Source organism: Protopterus annectens, chromosome 12.part0 (assembly GCF_019279795.1).
Source record: "Protopterus annectens isolate FY-2018-M chromosome 12.part0, PAN1.0, whole genome shotgun sequence".
In the NCBI taxonomy this organism is placed as follows: Eukaryota; Metazoa; Chordata; order Ceratodontiformes; family Protopteridae; genus Protopterus; species Protopterus annectens.
The window spans coordinates 995,065,376-995,083,764 of record NC_056746.1 but is presented as its reverse complement, the minus strand read 5'-3'; the positions used below and the strand labels follow the sequence as shown (position 1 = coordinate 995,083,764).

Sequence of the window (18,389 nt, the reverse complement as noted above, 5' to 3'; positions counted from 1 at the left end):
ACTGTGTTGTCACTTGGCTGGGGCGGATGCACCTTACAAAGACTGTATTTTTTTGTGAGAGGAGAACAAACAAAAAAATAGTACTGGGTGTTGCTGCTAAAACATGAAACTGGAAGAAGGAAGATCCACCAAAGATAGAAAAGACAGTAGAGATAGAGTACAGTTGTGCAAGTAAGCTTACCATAACAGTAGATGTTCAAATGATGACTGTTTCAGTAGCGTTAGCTATACAAGTTATATCCTGCTAAGGATATAACAGCCATCCAGTTTTCAAAGCTTCATAGCACCTTCCATGTGGAAAACCATCACTCAGCTGAAGTTGAACAGACTAAAGAAACAGGTTTGGGTGTCAAGCCCATCAGATATTTCATGCCAACAGAGAGAGGGAGGCTAAGCCCTGAAAAGACAATGCTAGGAACAACAAAAATAAGTATTCACACCCTGGCATAAACAACTTATCAAAAAACAAGGGGGGTGGAGGGAAGGAGCAGCTATTGCAGCAGTGATCCTTCAAACATCTACTGTTACAGTAAGTTTACTTACACAACTGTTCTGTGTTCATCATGTTGATCATTACTGCAATAGCCTTAGCCATATGTGCAGATTACCCTTGCTTACTATATTTGGGAGGTGGAGGTGAAGGGTCAATGAGCCCTTGAGAATGGTCTTAGCAAAAGTCTGATCTACACCTAGAGAGAAAGTCAAGGTTGTAATGCCTTGTAAATGTATGCATGTACATGTTGCTGCTTCTAGGATACTTCTAGGAGCCAGCATAAAAAAAACATAGATAAAGCCAAAACCCTGGTATATTGGGGCTTCACCCTGCCAGCATAGTTTTGTTGTAATTTAAGAAAATGTTATACGTAATATATATATATATATATTCGCCCCCAGAAACACTCTGCATTTGTTCACAAAATATATATTTCCCAGAAATATTAACTATAACTATAAAGAAATGTTAGAATAATTGCTTATTCTACTTCTTATTTCTTCTTTATCTACGAACGGTGGTTATAGTTGTAATTTAAAGTTGTGTCAATCAGGCATTCTTTTGTCTCTTATTTAAAAATAGCATTTTCTGACATTTTTAAAATGCAGGCATCCCATCAAAAATAGCTGACCTACATTTGTGTGGCTTTGCTGCCATGTCCCATTACATGAAGATTAAATTCTCCTTTTACTGTGTGTGTGTTTAAACATTACCTACCACTTAATACACATTAATGATATCTATGCTGTCTATGCAACTTGTGAGAATAACAGAGAATGTTTCACCTCACCTAAGTTATGCTTCACAATAACTGCTGTTCTGAATTTACTTAGTTAATCAATTTGTGGGAAAGGTGGAAAAGCATTATAGTCAAAGTGTTACTGTTTAATCATTTGTTCTTGTTAAGGAATCCTGATTGTTTATTAAAGGGCTATTTAAAATTATTAACTTCTAGGGTTACAAAACTTCACATTTTAACAGAAATAAAACATAGGATCCCTGTGCCTGTTTGAAAGAGATGGCTGGCTTTAAAAGTGCTGTCTAATGATGTTACAATATTAACTCTTTCTGGATCTTCTGTAGCATATATTGGTCCGTACCCCACTCCCTTTTTGTCTGCTAGTTATCTAAGTTATAAGTTAGGGCCATCCAGACTTTGTATTTTCTAATGTTGGCTAGTTAACATTAACAATGTGCACAAAACGTAACAATATAAGTTATTTAAAAATATGTGCCGTGAGGACTGTATTAAAGCATTACAATAAAAAACACATTAAATTAAACTGCATATGATCAGAACCTTCAGCAAACAACATGCTGTGCAGAATATCTGAAAAAAGGTAATTGATTTGTGAGCCTCTGATATACACCTTTGTATTCTGACTTTCGCAACCAATTTTTAATACCGTAAATAATTTATATATTTGAAAATTTGCCAAAAGTTAGAGACCACTGTTTAATCACAAACAAGTTATCATTTCTTTATGGGAAGAACTCACACGATAATTATGAACTAGTTTGCCATATTGTTAAAAGCAGTTTTCAAACGACTTTCTCGCTCTCTCTAACCAAATGTTTTGGTGTCTTAATTGTATTTATGTGTTTAGCTACTTTGGCTGGTAAAGCTGAATGGCTCAAACATTAACTAAGCTTTTCTAACATCTTGGTACAAAATGTGTCATGTTTAATGAATCAAGAAGGGAGCTGGGGCTATTTTAGAAGCTGCTCTATTTCATATGAAGTGAAGCCGAGTGTTTCTCATGTTTCGCTAGTGCTAGAAGGGTGACTTCTTCATCATTTTCCTCCTTGGAAGCATTTCTTTGCACGTACACCTTGGCCAGTTTTTAGCATATTTTGTGCCGCTTTCAGTTGGCATACATTCAGTTAATGAAGCTACTCATAAGACACTGTTCTTTTGAGTCTCATTTTTTTTTAAAGTATGATACTGTGCAATAATTATGGTGCCTGTCTTCTGAATTTTACTGCGATTAGAATATCATTTCCTCAAAGTTCAATGACAAAGTAGTGTCACAGTTAAAGAATCAAACCGAGCAGTTCTAAACTAAAATTACACACTATTTAGTTTCACGAATTTCCATAGTAGTATGAGGAGCATTGTGCCGAAACATGCAAATCACTTCAGATATCAACATGCTTGACCTGCAATAATATCCATGCAGAAACCAGAACTGAAAGGAAGTACAGTACATTTGTAAAACATTACAGTTACACGGTTACACTAAGAATCTATTACATCAAGTCTTGAAAAAGCTTTGTTACTGCTCTGGGATGAGATTGAGGTCACAGGGACCTTAAAGGACAAAGATATCTGTTATTAGGAACATGATGGGCCTAAATAACTAATCTATTTCCATTTTCACTCACAGTTTTTTTATCTTGTAGGTTGTTAGTTCCCACTGTATGTTTGAGGACCATAAATAAGATCGTCATAGGAGCAAAAATTTAAGGGCAAGTTTTGGGAAGTCCATACTAAGTCTGAAATTGTTGTATCTCAGGGTATTATTCATGCTTCTCCAAAGTACAGCAGTCTTAGAGTTACTATATATAAATAACAATGGTGTGCAGCCCCTGATGGGGGTGGGGGTGGGCTGTAGGTGGCCCTGCCTCCTGAAAAAAAAATTAAGCTTAGCATTAAGTTTTGTACTTCACTGTTAATTTTTGGGATCACATTTACTTTTTTTTTTTTTGGAGTTTTTACACCTGCACTGAACTGTTTCGATTCCATAAATGGCAATTTTTTTTTCAGATGAAGCTACGGCATATGTGTCATACACATGCAACTGTTTGTCTTGTACAAGTTTCTTGTCCTAAGTTTTATGTGGTTGAAACCAGATAGATGGTGAAAACACATATGTTAGAACATATAAGAGCCATCAGGACAGAGACCGGAGAAACCCATTTCAAAACGTTTTGGAGAAAAAAGAAGAGCATGGTTTTAATACGTTTAGAGATATGATTCATGAATTACAATGCTGGAGAAAAAAACATAAACAGAAAGTTGTTGTATAAGGAAGATTTTTATATTATGACATTTCAAACAATGTGTACTGGATCTTAATATGTAAATTACTAACTGTTTAATGGATGCATTGTAAAACTGACAAATTATCATTAAAACAATTCCAAGGTGTATACATAAATGTTTATACTGTATATATCCAGAATTTTACTTGATTTTAAAGCCATGTAGTAATACAATTTGTGCTTTACTAAGATATGCAATGTAGTTATTTAGTTCATGGTATTATGCTGAATTCTGTAGTCACATGCTAACACATATGGTTTTGATCAACAGTTCCTTCCTTCTGGGTATGATCACATGTAGGTTGTTGTCCAAAAGATTATTTCTCCTGACAGAAAATCAACCAGACCTCCCTCATAATATTTCTATGACCTTTCCTGTCAGCGCTTTTAGGCTAGTAAGTATTTATTTTCTTAGATGTTTCCTGTCCTGCACTCCACAAACAACAAAAGAGTGCCACTTTCCCATCTTCTCATCTTCAATCCACTCTGTACTCGGCAAGAAGATCATACTACTGTAGGTTGCTAACATACATTCACTGACCTGCTTCGCAGTAAGTCACCACTGGAGCAGCTCCCAAGCAACTAAACACTGTGAAGCACCCAGAAACATCTGCTACCTCCAAATTTGCAGCTGAAACATTCTGTTCATTCAGTTCAAAATGACCAACAGAAGAGTAAATGTAGCATTTTGTAAGAGAAACTAAACTGTGAATATCAGTAAGAATGCTGAAATTCAGCATGTTAAAATCTTAAAAGAAAGATATTCTATAAGCATCATGTTGTTCGCCCAAAAACATCCCTAGAGTGTACTTTATTGCCTTTATTCATACATACCTCTGAAGAAACCAAAAATGGGAAAATAAATACTTAGTGTATATTTTAATTTTTTTAACAAAAATGTGAGAATTTTAAACTGAACAAGGAGTGAGCTTCAGAATTTTAACATGCAGCCATTCCATACCGATAGCTAGTGTGTGGTGTCATTTAGTTAGGTCAGTAATTATAACATTTTTATGGTTATCAAAAGGACATTGTCTTGTAGCTTATAAAATGATGTGGCAAAAGATAATTACTTATATCTAAATATGTTCTGCTAATCTGTACGTCTAAAGTAATGAACATAAATAAGTCAGAGTTTTCACCACTCAAATGCTTAAACCTTCTGAAGGGGGATTAAAGACATAACAATGTTTTCGCTACTTGGCTTCTAAATCCCCTTGACTTTTTACTTTTTAAGTCTTTATAGATATATTTAGGCCAATAAAGCCAAACTCCACTGGCTGCAAGAGGACATTTGCTTACATTTCATGGGACTCCACTACTGCAGTCCCCACTGGATCACATTGTTTCATCAGAGCATGCAGCCAGGTAGTGATTAACTAAAACACATATCTGTATAGTCCTACAGGGCAATCACCTAAAAGGCACCAAAAAGGAGGGTGCAAATGACTTTAATGACAAGCAAACATTGAAGCACAGTCTAACAAGTACATAATGACATGTACGTTACGATAGAGGAAAGCTGGTTGTGATACATAGTCATCAGGAATGAAGTCATGCAAGTAGTTGTGTCTCAGTATAAAAGCAAAAAAAGCATGCTAAAACTGTAGCATTGCAAAAGAGACAAAGCTCAGAGCAGAGCCAAAGCTGGCTCATCTAGGGCCAGTGCCCATTCCTGATATAGTGCCCCACCAAATCAGCTTCCTACAGCAGACCCAAAAAAAGTACAGTAAAAAAATGGATGAAGTGCACTTGTGCGCTTCTTGATCACAACCTCTAACACCTTGTGCATGGGGCAGCTGCCCCTTCATCCCATTCTTGCTACACTACTGACCTGGAGTAGCAGCATCTATTGAGTTTGTCTGAAAGCCCTCCTAGTGCATGATGTGGCTGCATGTGCCACAAAATAGTGGCACCAGGAGAAGTTATCATATACAAACATACAGATCAGGAGCTACAGGACTGCTTTTGCATGAAGACAAACATCATACTGGAACATGTAGACCTGTAAGGCACACATATTGAAACCACATAAATATGTCAACTTCCTATACCTGCGGATACCAAGGTACATAATAGCTATACTATACTGCACTAGCTATAGGGACCTTCAACAAACCAACCAGGGACAAAGTAGGTATACCACTAGTGTCAGTCTGTAGAATATTCATAGGATCATAGGAAGTTACTAGGCTATTGGCGCTGAGGCCCTTATAAGCCTAGCCAAGAGTTTAGCCCATGTTTAGCCAACTCAGCACCCAATGCCCCTGTCCAGCAGGGACACAGGTAGAGTCCCAGGGATGTATTTTCTGTTTCCCATCCAGTTATCCAGGTTGCACTTAAAAATGAGTAAAGAGGTACTCTGCTTGATGTGGAGAGGGAGTCTATTCCATAGATGGAGGAATCTCTGGGACGCAAGTCTGTCCCGCCAATAAGTCCTGTTGATGTCACAGACCAAGTTGAGGCCACGCATGCAGGTTACTCGAGTGGAGCTTGACTTGAGTATATGCAGCAGTCCCATCAAGGCAGGGTCCAAGATCATCTTGTATGCCAGACAGAGGTCACCTCTGAGATGTTTGTATAAATGAGTACAGGGATAGGTATTTTAGCTTGCCTGTGTATGGTAGATTTTTGAGGCCCTGGATTCTCCTGGTGAGGAATCTCTGTGGTCTCTCCAGCTGCTGCATGTGCTTTGTGAGGTTCATGCCTTATTCAAGATATTGACCACTGTCCCAGTATACTGGGAGCTACTAACTACAGCTGTATGGCATTAAATGATGCATCTAATGCCCATGGACAGTATTACATTAGGAACAAAAATTTCCGATCCATCAACTTCCAAGTAGTGTGCAATGTACAAGGATTAATAACCCATGTGTTTGCACAGCAAATTGCCAGTGCCAATGATTCCTACATATAGCTTAAAATTCACCTGTAGCATCATGGAAACCGACATCCCACAAGGCCACCTAGTTGGAAAGTGAAAGTATACCACTTCCATCCACATACACAGTCACAAACATTAAAAAAGTGTTATACTCACCCATCTCTCTCTGTCCGTGTTTATCCCTGCTGTGTTAATGTTGACACAGGTTTGCACATGGAATCCTGGTTGATGAAACTAATTCTGAAACCGTAAAGCATGGTTAAATAGCAATAGAACACTACCTATGCTCAAACACAGAACTTAGTAGAAAGTGTATTCACCTACTTAAGTCTAGGTTCTACTGCCTAGACATATGGGGGTGGTTTCAGCAGTAGCCCCTGCCACAGCCTGCTAGCTCTATGCAGCGTACTACGTGCATCACTGATACCCTCTACTACTGCAGCAGCAGAACTAATTGCAATGATGAGCATATCATCAAATAACAGTGACAGTGCTGGCAATGAATATGAAGTAACAGATACCAATAGCCCCCCACACACACACACACACACACACACGCACACACGTAAGTGCATACAAACACACACACATTGTCTACAGCAGTGCAGGAGGCAAAGTGGCAATATTTAGTCAGATGTACTCAATGGCAGTGCAGTGTCACACAGAACAAAATGATGCATGTAGTGTTATCTAAGTACCAAGATGGGCAGTACGTAGTCAAGTCACACTGTCCCTCAGGCATTGTCACTTGCGTTACAGAATGTTGGGTGGTGAGAGTCTCAGCAATCTTCCATTGCACAGGTACCCAGGGACACATGGATACAAGGTTTATTACATTACCAGGGGTGGGGAGCTACTGTTTAATGAAGGCAAAGACATGGGGTCAAGGAGGTGGGTGCTACAGGAGTCAAATATTACCACCGCCTTCACTAAGTAGGAGGGGCACCACTATACCCCTGTAATGAGGGCTTGTGGAGGAGGCACTCTTTGATCATGAGGCAGAACTCCTGTGATGAGCAGATATTACTGACCCGTATACACCCCACCCCCCCCCCAAGACAAAGAAGTGGCAGAACTGATAGAAGAGGTCCTTAGGGGCCGTACAAGAACCATCCCACTTTTAATTTCCACCCTCCCCACCCTGTTTTACCGTAATATTTTCCTACTGTGTGTTCCTATGCTTGCTGTACAACTTCTCTTGCTTTCTTGTACTCCCTTTTCCAGAGTTTTTAATGAACCAATCAATGTCCTTGAGCACCCATTCACATACCTACTACATGCATTTTTTTCCCATGGCTGCACACAGAGGCAGCTTGCCACTACAGACTATGCCTTTCATTTATGTAATCTCAAGTTCCCATCAATGGAGAGTAATAACACTGTCTTAACCTTCTTCATGCATTTTCAGCTATGTCCATCTGTTTCACTTAACAAAGCTTCCTCTCCACCTCATCTAGCTCCCTACAGAGCAGTTGTATAGTCACACTACATAACCATGTTTAGTTATTCATGTGTGTTCAGCACTGGTAATAATTTTGTCTATGTGCCACAATCTTTGGGCTTCACTGAAGCACTGCTGTATGAATCCCAGCCAAGTTATTTTCATTTATTTATTTACTTTTTATTTATTTTTACTTTGTGGACTGGTCTGAGGATACTTTTCAGGCACAACCCAGTTGTAAATGCATAGTTACAGAAATATAGCACAAATTAGAGTATTTCAAATACAGAAAATCTCAGATATATAGACCAGTTATTAAACAGTAAGTCAATCCATTTCTTCTTCCATGTTATATAGTATAATAAAGATTAACAGTGCTGGTACTGTACAATGTTATGGTCTGATAATAAACAGTAACGCAACCATATACATATTTATAGAAAGATTTTCCCATTTAGAGAGGGATCAGTTGGAGGCATTGTGTCGTTAGGTCTACAAGAGAGAGAGGTTAAAAGGAGCATTTGGCAGACAGATGAAATGGGGAGAATATTAGCCTATAAACAGCCAATGGACTTCCTTTTGCAGAGAAAACAGTTTTTACATTGAACACTCTGAAGCATCATTTAAAATGTATCCATCTACAACCCCTTTTTCCCATTTTTTGCACATGGGCTTGGGTGTCACTTCAACAGTAACAATCACCTAGGGCCAAGGTTTACACCACCGGGTGGCTAGCCCTGCCACTTTAGTTCTTCCACACCATGCACTAGCACTCACACTCACACCTGTGGCCAATTTAGAGTGTCCAATACACCTACAGCATGTCTTTGGAATATGGGAGGAAACCAGAGCACCGGGAGAAAACCCACGCGAACATAGGAAAGGCATGCAGACTCCACACAGAAGGCACCACAGCTGAGAATCGAACTAGGGAACCTCTTGCTGTCTACCATGACAAAACTGTCAGCTTGACACTTTCAGATAATTTTAGCTTTGTAAATACTACTGTTATTATCCTACATGAGATTCATCTGCAAATGCAAAGAACCAAGTACATGCGTGTACTTCTTTCTACACAGAAAATGTGAATATTAACTGAATTTAATCCTTAACTGACTAAATTAAATTACGGGGATCATTTCATATGTAGATTTGAAAATGCTGAGATGTTGGTCATCTTTAATTTGTTTTTATATGCCAGATAAACAAAAAAGGATTCCTGCATGCAGAGCTTGTAACATACCAACTTAAAATTTTCAGAACATGGAAGGGTACTGCTGGATTTGCTGTGTAGTACCTTTTTCTGGCTACATACTACTTGTGGTGGAATTGGCATAAAGTCAGAGTTTTATAGACATACACATACATGCATGCATACATACATACAAACATACAAATATTTCAGTCACAGGCAATAACGCCCCTCTATCCTCTTAATATACACCAAACAATCATTCCCATAATAAGTCCAAGTTTTTCTTAACAATATCTAAACTACTACTTGTTTCAATATATTTAGTAATGTATTCCATGCATCAACTGCTCTCTCACAGAAGCAATTGATATATCTCTCATTTCTACATAATCACCTACACAGCTTATCTAATTTTTCACTGCTGCATTTTGATAACCCAAACATTTCCAGAGGTAGTAGTCTGTAAATACCCTATATACCTGAGTAAGGTGTCTTCTTAACTGGCTAAATGAAACACTGTACAAGTTCATATATTTTAATATTTCATAATTATTTAAATGTTTATATCCATGGAGTATCGAGTCTATATTATTTTGCTGAGTGGCTATTCAGTGAATAGCTATTTGTTGAACACCTATTTAGCAAAGCCGCTCTTCATCAAAACAGCAAAATTTAACTAGGGCAAAGCAGTGATTGGCCACCGTCTGGAATTTGTCCTTTTCCCCACTGTAGTGTGCTCTCAGAGTTGGTATATTTAGTTAGGGGGGTGGGGGACGTCACCCTCCACCTTGGCAGTTTTTAAATTATATTTATTTATTTTTTTTGCGGTCACTTGGTTGGCCAACCGCTTGTTTGCCATACTTAAAATTTGCAATTTGATGATGAGCGGCTTTGCTAAATAGGTGTTCGATGAATGGCTATTCACTGAATACCATTCGACAAAATAATATAGACCCAGATTATCTTGGTATATTTGCTCAGTACTGTTTCCAACGGACTCATGCTAGTTTTCTTATGAGGTTTCTGTATTATTATTTCATACTTAAGTTTGGATCTGGTGTAATTTACAAATAATAATTTTATAATTTCTGATTTCCTGACTTTATAAATCTTTTTATACAGTCTATAGTTTTATAACAATCATTAACCAGTTGTTTGAAGGGCGGCCACAGTGGTGCAGTGGTTAGCGTTGCCACCTCACAGCAAGAGATTCTCTGGTTCAATCCTTGGCTGGGGTGCCTTCTGTGTGGAGTCTGCATGTCCTCCCTGTGGTCACGTGGGTTTCCTCCAGGTGCTCCAGTTTCCTCCCACATCTGAAAGACATGCTCTAGGTGCACTGGAAACTCTAAATTGGCCCTAGAAGTGAGTGTGTGCATGTCTGTGCCTTCTGAGGAAGGTTGAGTGCTGGGCTGGTAACTCGACACTGTAAAACTATACTGCCAATCATGATTAGACAGGTGATCTGCTGTGGCGACCCCTAACCAGGAAAAAGCCAAAAGTATTAGCCAGTTGTTTGATACGATCAGAAAAAGTCAAAGCTGGATCTGTCCATATAGCCAGACCCTTAAATGAATCAGCAGTTAAATCACTGTATGCTGTATTAAGTATTCACTCTTTAGTCTATGCCTCTCAAGTGTAATATGCATAGATTTTCATATATATTATAATTTTCATTGTCAGCATGATATTTTTATGTGCCCAAATGGTCAATTTAGTCAAGTTCTGTTGCAGGCATGCCCTCTCTGTAATATATGTAATGAGTTTACCCATTTAAGTCATTCATATACAAAATAGAGTACCTTAGATGAAAAAGATAGATCTGAAAAATGCACTTTCACTTGTCCAAATGCTGTTTGTCCTCAGTAATTTCCAGCACATAACAATACACATTTACCTCTCTGTACCTCCAGAGCTTTGGCACAAGACATCATTGTTTTTAGTTTATATATTATAATATACCGGTATCAGCATCTTTTACAACACTGTAGTTCATATTCAGCATGAGGCAAGTGGCTCCTTTCCAGTTTTCCAAAGAACCCTAATAGAAGAGAATATCATTAGCAAAACTGTTAAGTTCCTTGTGAAAGTTGTCATACAGTTCTCAGAGAATGCTGCAAAATGATATCCATCAGTACCATAGCTAGCTCATCTGGTGGCCCATACAAATCCACAAACAGGTATACCCCTCAACTAAAAAAAAAAAAAAAGCTCAAAAGCAAACTCTTCTTCACTGCTCCTGCAACTGCAGCAAGCTGCCTTTCTCAGTTAATACCACACAGTCACCTAAAGCTAAATGCTTTAGTGCTTCATCTGAGATATGAAGCTTCACAAGTCTTTGACAATACTGCAGTTCGACACCATCAAGATGATGGTGCCCCTGACCTGGTGTAGCCACCCCTTCAGTCCAGCCTAATTACAGTTTTTATATTCACACTGGAGGGGAATATCATTATCTTTTATTAAAAACACACATCAGAGTTTCAGGGTAAACATAAATGTTTTCATATTTTAGACATTTTTTTTTTTGTCAAAGCCTCTTGGCATAGCAGTATTATACGCTGACTACAACCCAGGCAACCTTAGTTTGAATTATACTATTGTGTATAGGTGCTAGGCAGGCTTGGTGGAGGAGGATGTACTTGACTGTGTGACGCCAGCCGACCCTTGGTGGGGGGGGGGGTGCAGCTAGGCTTATCACTTTAGCAACACCTGCCAGTTGGTGGGTGATCACTCACAGAAGAACCTAGGCAGGCTGACACTGTTGTAGTGAGTGATAAGAATGTCAATGAACTGAGAAAATAGGCAAACATGGAGGTGAAAAAAATATATTTCTTTCTTTACTGAAGAAAATGTCAAGCAGACGTCTTTATTTTACCTCTGAAGAAATGTCACTGAGGAAGACCAGTCAAACTCCATACTACTGTATCTGTTATACTTTATTTGTCTCAGAACAAATTCTTGCCAAACAGTTAATTCTGTCAGAGCTATTTCAATTCTATTATAACACAGCTAGACAGATGAATAGACTAAGGCACACTTAGTCTAAGACGTCACCACTGAATGAAACATACTGTCCAGTTTATATACTCTTTTCAACCAATATTGTTTTTAATGTCCTTGTGACTTGTTCTTTTGGTTTCTATCTGTGTCATGAAAAAGTCCATGGTTATTTCATGCCCTTTTTTGGTTCTCGCTGTATCTGAAGACTTCACAAAAGTCTCTCCACATCATCTTTGCATCACTTGACCTGTCTGCATATTATTTATTTATTTATTTATGCCTCTGAAAGCCAAGAAATTCAACTTCCTTTTTTTCTATAACAGGATACATTTACAGTATTGCCCACAGCTATATGTTATTAATATCTAAGCTGAACATAACTGTTCTTGCAAAGCAAGCATATTATTTTGAAAACTGCTGTTTGGCCTTGCACATTTCCTTTCACTGTACACACAGTATATTGGGAAAAAGCATTTTAATTTACACAATATCTATCAGGAGGGACACATGCATCTCAACAGGCAGGCAGCCATTGTGGAGTCCACAATCTGCCTATATTCAAGAGGGTTTAGGACAGGGAGGGGACTGCTACAGGACCAGCATCTGGCATGCTCCCTAATGCCCAAGTCTTGGGCTGATGAGGCTCCCAGACAAGAACAAATGGGTCATAGGACTTTCACTTAGTCTAGGGATGCCTGGTTCTCAACCCTGGAAGGAGTGAATGAGCCAACCATGTGCAGCAAGTGGAGCCACTGGGCAAAGGTTTCTTCTCAAACTTCATGATCTGCTAACAAAAAAACAAAATAAATAAAGTATAGGTATTAAAAATGACATCTGCAATTTGATATGATATAGGCACTTTTAAAATCAGGAATTCAGAAGTTTGAAGTTCAACCATTTTCATATTTCTGTGATAAAAGAGTAGTATATTTACATATAAGTGCACTGTTAAACTCCCAGTAGTAACTGCGCATTTTAAAAACAATAAGTATCAAGTGTAAATCTGTAGTTGTTAAAATATGTTATTAACTGTACATTGTGTTATTGCATTTAAACGACTTAGTCCCACTACGTCCTTAAATTATTTCTCCTGTAGTAATTATAGGTGAAAATTTATAATGGCTATGTAATTTTCACACATCCTCTAAGTCAGTCACACATTATTTTTTGTTAAAGTAGCATTCAACTTTTTAAAGATATAAGAAAAAGTCCAGGTACTTTTTGAATGTGCTAGTTAGCTATATAAATATATGTTATATAACTATGTCAAATATGCATTCTCTGACTTTAGTTTATATTGTCGCTCACATACTGTATAATGCAAATGTTCTGAATTTATTTGTACACATTGATCAGAATAAAACTGGCATATAGGTTTGGCCTTACAATATGCATCAGTAGTGGTGATAGAATAAATATTTTGTCATCTCATTTTCTTTTTTTTGTCTTTAGGTTGCTTTACTGCGGGCACATGCTGGAGAACACTTACTATTGGGAGCTGCAAAACGTTCAATGGTTTACAAAGATGTCCTTCTGTTAGGTAATGAGCGTTTGATAGTAATTAACTCTAACAAAGTATTGTTTGTAAATGATATCATCATATGCACAACTCTGATAATTTCAGCAACAAAATATGAAATTCAGTCAGAGCAAAACACAAGAAAACTAACGAGTAATATCATGGATTTTGCTGCATGCACATTTTAGCCAGATAGATTGAAAAACTGTTTCATAAAACAAAATTATACTCAAATTCAGTGCAAATGTTTTGTTTTTTAGACTTACACACCAGAATATCAGCTAGCTGCTTTATTTCATCCCCACATACCTCGCAACTTTTCCTTTTTTTGAAACTGTCTTTGATTTTTGCCTCACATTTTGCCACGTCCTTCATAAAGTTCCTGATCTTCTGGTAAATCAGTAAAGATTATGCAGGCAGTAATGAATCATATTAGACTTTTCATACTTCCTATTGTTCAGAAAATGTGTGTTAATATAAAACCTGTTGCTCTATTAACTTTTCAAGTGAAATTGAATAATATCCAAAAACTATTCCTTATGTTGGGCTTTGATTCCGCCATTGTTTTTATGTTTGTCCCTTATTCTCGAGAAAAGTTGAGAGCTACGGCACTCTAGTCGCCACAGCAGCAGACTGGTTTAGAAATGCTTTTCCAAAATTAATCCTACAAGATATGATCCTTTAATAAATTAATATGATAACATATAATTCAAATAATCCTACTACATATAATTCTTTAATAGTCTAATAGTTACTCAGTTTAAGTAAGTCCACCATCTCAGACTACCTTTAGTGGACAATACAGTGCCCACCCAAACGACATACTTTTTACAGCTTCCATATATAGTGTAATTCAGCCATCCAGTGTCTGAAATATTTGGTAAATAGACTGGATATTGTGTCTGAAAGAAAGGAGAATTAATCATCTTCGAAGCTGTTGTGATCACATTTGTACATGGTTCTTTGGAACCTGTTACATTTATATAAATTACACTGTGGGTGGTTTATTCAGTGAAATAGCCACGGTGCATTTGGCTGCTAGCTTACAGGGTGGGATTTTGAGCAGCCACTAAACTGTACCACTGTACCTTAGGCTTAGACTAGAGAAGAAGTGATGTAGACCACATAGTTACTACATCAACAAAGTAGAGACTAAAGAAGGGCTATTGCATTAGAGAAGAAAAACAACAGCATACTTACCTCAAGTCTGGGGCTTTAAATTGAAGAGTATATCCCAGACTGAATACACTGTAACATAACTTTACCTTTTCACTTGCAGGAAACGATCACATTATTCCAAGGAATTGTCCAGAGCTTGAAGTGAGTCGTGTTGCTGTTCGAATTTTGGATGAGCTAATTCAACCATTCCAAGAGCTGCAGATAGATGATAATGAATATGCTTGTTTAAAGGCAATTGTGTTCTTTGATCCAGGTAATTATATTAATTAAATCATTCTAAAATGATGCAAAATGTTAACATAAGCACATGGAGCGACTCATGATTCTAGAAACATCCAAACTAGGGATCTAAATCAAATAGACAAGACTTGCTGGAGCAATACATTCCTAACTAAATATTACTGTCTAAATGCATTCCCAGCCTATGAGGGAAGTTATGTCAAATAAAGTGCATCTTCGACTACCTTAAAGTCTGGTCTTGATGATTGGATAGGTAGTCACAAATTTACACCAGTATTTTCCTGCGTAGCCGAACTCAGTATGGGAGGTTAGCAATATTATGTTCTTGAAAAGGGTAGCAAGAACTTCTTTAGTCTCCTTAAGTGTGTGTATAATGTTTAGTCACAGGCATATTTGTCTAAGGCACTTTGAGGGAGCAAGGACGGTAACTTGAGATAAGTAAAGTGGGAAGGGTGTCAAGGTATGAATTAAGACAAATATTAAGAAGTAAGGAGCTGGTGCAGGAAGGGTTAAAGTAAAGAACAGGCTTGGAGGAAACAAGATCATTAGGGACGTGACATGGGTAGGGAAAAGATAAGAGTGTAGGTTTAGCTCAACCTTTTGGAGTGGGACTGTCAGTTATTCCCTCCCACCCAGCCCGGTGTATAAAGGTCAATCAAGTTTGTTGAGCAGAAAAGAGGAGTTCAGGGTGAACCTCTCTTCTAGTCCCCCTTCTTCTTTTGGTTGTGAGGTGAGCCAAGGTATGCTGCCTCACCATATTTTATTTATAATTTTGGGACCTGGGTGAGAGGAGAGTGTCTGTCTTTTGAGGAACAGTGGTCAGTGCTACCCATATTGTTGTAATGTTTCTATAGGTGTCTTAATATATGTGAGAAAATGTTTAACACTTACCTTGTTTTATGAAATCTATCAGAAGTTCAAATACTCATAATGTAATATTCATGTGTTATGTTCATAAAATGGTCAAAATGGCGTATGTAGTGTAGTTTTTGCCTCTAAGTACTTGAAAAAAATGGCTAGGCATCTTATGGTCTTTAGTCGCTTCCCAAGTATTGTTCCTGTATTCTTGACCTCATGGCTTCAAAGTGGTTCATAACACAAAAATATTTGCTTCTTCTGTCCATCAAGGTTATAAACAGAAAGCAGCATTTAAGTAGCGGAATGGAAAATATTATTGCATATGTTAATGTTTTTTACTGGTTAGAGTAGAAGTAGGACAGTAGGGTTGGAATTCTGAACTCACTGGGACAACATGCTATAATATATCCATACTCCTCTTAATGCTAATGACATTGCTAATGCATCCTGTACTCCATCCCCTCAGTATTACTGGTCACACAGGATTCCTGTGCATACTGCATCTGTGTCTTTCCTTCATTTTTTATAATCATGAGAGCTTGGGGTGGTGAGCTAGTCAGACAAGATGAGACAAAATATGAACCAAAATACTACCTCAGGTCATGACATCTTGGGAAAAATATAAAATACCAGGGAGTTTGCATTTAGTAAAATCACTGTCCTTAGCCTGCAAAACCCGAGGACTTGAAATAATAGCTTGCTAAGGTACTTGCCTTTAAGTATGTGTGTTAACAGTAAACCATATAAAGCACTGATTACTCCAGCCACAAATTATTTTTTATCTTCTTAAGCAGTTATCCAAAGCAATTTTTTTGTGGGAAGCATTTGTGTGTGTATATGTATACATACATGTATGTACACAGACACAGACACACACACACACACACACACACACACACACGTTTATTATTTTGACAGGATTTATTTAAACTTCTGGTTCTCTGTTGCATGATGTGGAGACATCAGTTTTTTCCAAGGATACCTATCGTCTAGACATTTCTTCATGCAAGTCTTTGTCTTACATAAAGGGTGTACAAATCACTGGTGAAAGTGTTCAGGTTGTTTTTAATTATTCTAAGGCAGTAATTATATTTTTATATGCATGCCTATTTTCCATGAACCAATGTATTAGCCTGCTGACTGACCTGCCTTTTCTGGGGCTGAGGGGGTTACTGTGTTATGATTTGAAATCTCTTATGCAACATGCAGTTTAACTTTGGGACAAAATAAAAACAAGATGAAAGGTAATCTGAAGCATAATGCCAGTTGTAAAAGATGTAATAGACCCAAAGTCTAAAATGGAGAAAAGGCCACTTTATTCATTTCTACTTCTTTGCTATTTTGTTGCCTTAGTTCTAAAATGCTTCAGCAACTTGTTTCTCATATTGCAACTTGCAAGCTCATTATTTGCAGGATTTTGTAATTGAACTTACATATGTCATGAAAAATATTGTTATTCTTATCTTGAACTCAAATGTAGAAGAATGGCAGGTACTCCACAACAATCGAAGCGCTTTCGCGTCTCCAAGGATGCTTCTTCAGACTTAAAACAATGTTAAAGCATTTCAAATCCATTTAAATATGTCATCACTTCTTATAAAAAACAATAAAATGCCTAATAAAAAGCACATGATAAGAACTCTTAAAGTCACAATTCTAATATGTGCTGTTTTAAATGTACATCATATAAAGATAGCATATAATAGAAATATATATATGTGCATATTTGTGAAAAAAGGGGGAGGGGGTAAAATACACATGATATATATGTTGTTGTTGTGTCTTTTGGCTTTTCCCGGTTAGGGTTCGACACAGCGGCACTCCGGTCCGCTAATGATTGGCAGTAGATTTTTACGTGCTGGGTTGCCGGCCCTGACGCACAACCTTCAACGAAGGTACGCCCATTCACGTATGTCTCCACACAGAATATACTCTAGCTGAGAAATGAACAGGACAACGTCTTACTGTGAGGCGACAACGCTACCGCAGCACCACCACCGCAGTAAAATACACATGATATATATAATATGTATAAAATATATACAGTAAATTTCTACATTTTAAAGAATCTTCATTTAATAATCTACAATACAAATTCATAAAAACTCTATCATTAACATATTAACTATAATTTGTGTGTGCTGATTCTTCAATTCCTCAAAAAGCACACACTACATATAAAAAACACACTAAATATAAAACGCACACACTACATATATATCTATATGTTTTGTTGTATATAAGCATCTGCAAAGTGTATATAGATATTTGTTTTTCTATTATATAGGTTTTCAGACACTATTTTCTCTACAAAATGGAATGCTTTATTCATTGGAAACAGTTCCTCGAATATAATGCTTTTTTATATGTAGTGTGTTTTTTATATTTAGTGTGTTTTTTATATGTAGTGTGTGCTTTTTGGGAAATTGAAGAATCAGCACACACAAATTACAGTTAATATATTAATAATAAAGTTTTTATGAATTTGTATTGTAAATTATTAAATGAAGATTCTTTAAAATTTAGAAATTT

General features: G+C 37.3%; 1 protein-coding gene across 2 annotated transcripts in view; it reads left to right on the top strand.

Moving 5' to 3' along the window:
* Positions 1-18,389, top strand: part of HNF4A (hepatocyte nuclear factor 4 alpha) — a 217,765-nt gene that overhangs the window by 141,163 nt on the left and 58,213 nt on the right. For both annotated transcript variants that reach the window (XM_044090021.1, XM_044090020.1), the window contains exons 6-7: positions 13,514-13,601; positions 14,860-15,012. In XM_044090021.1, the coding sequence (XP_043945956.1) occupies positions 13,514-13,601; positions 14,860-15,012 (241 nt within the window). The remainder of the gene's footprint in view (positions 1-13,513; positions 13,602-14,859; positions 15,013-18,389) is intronic.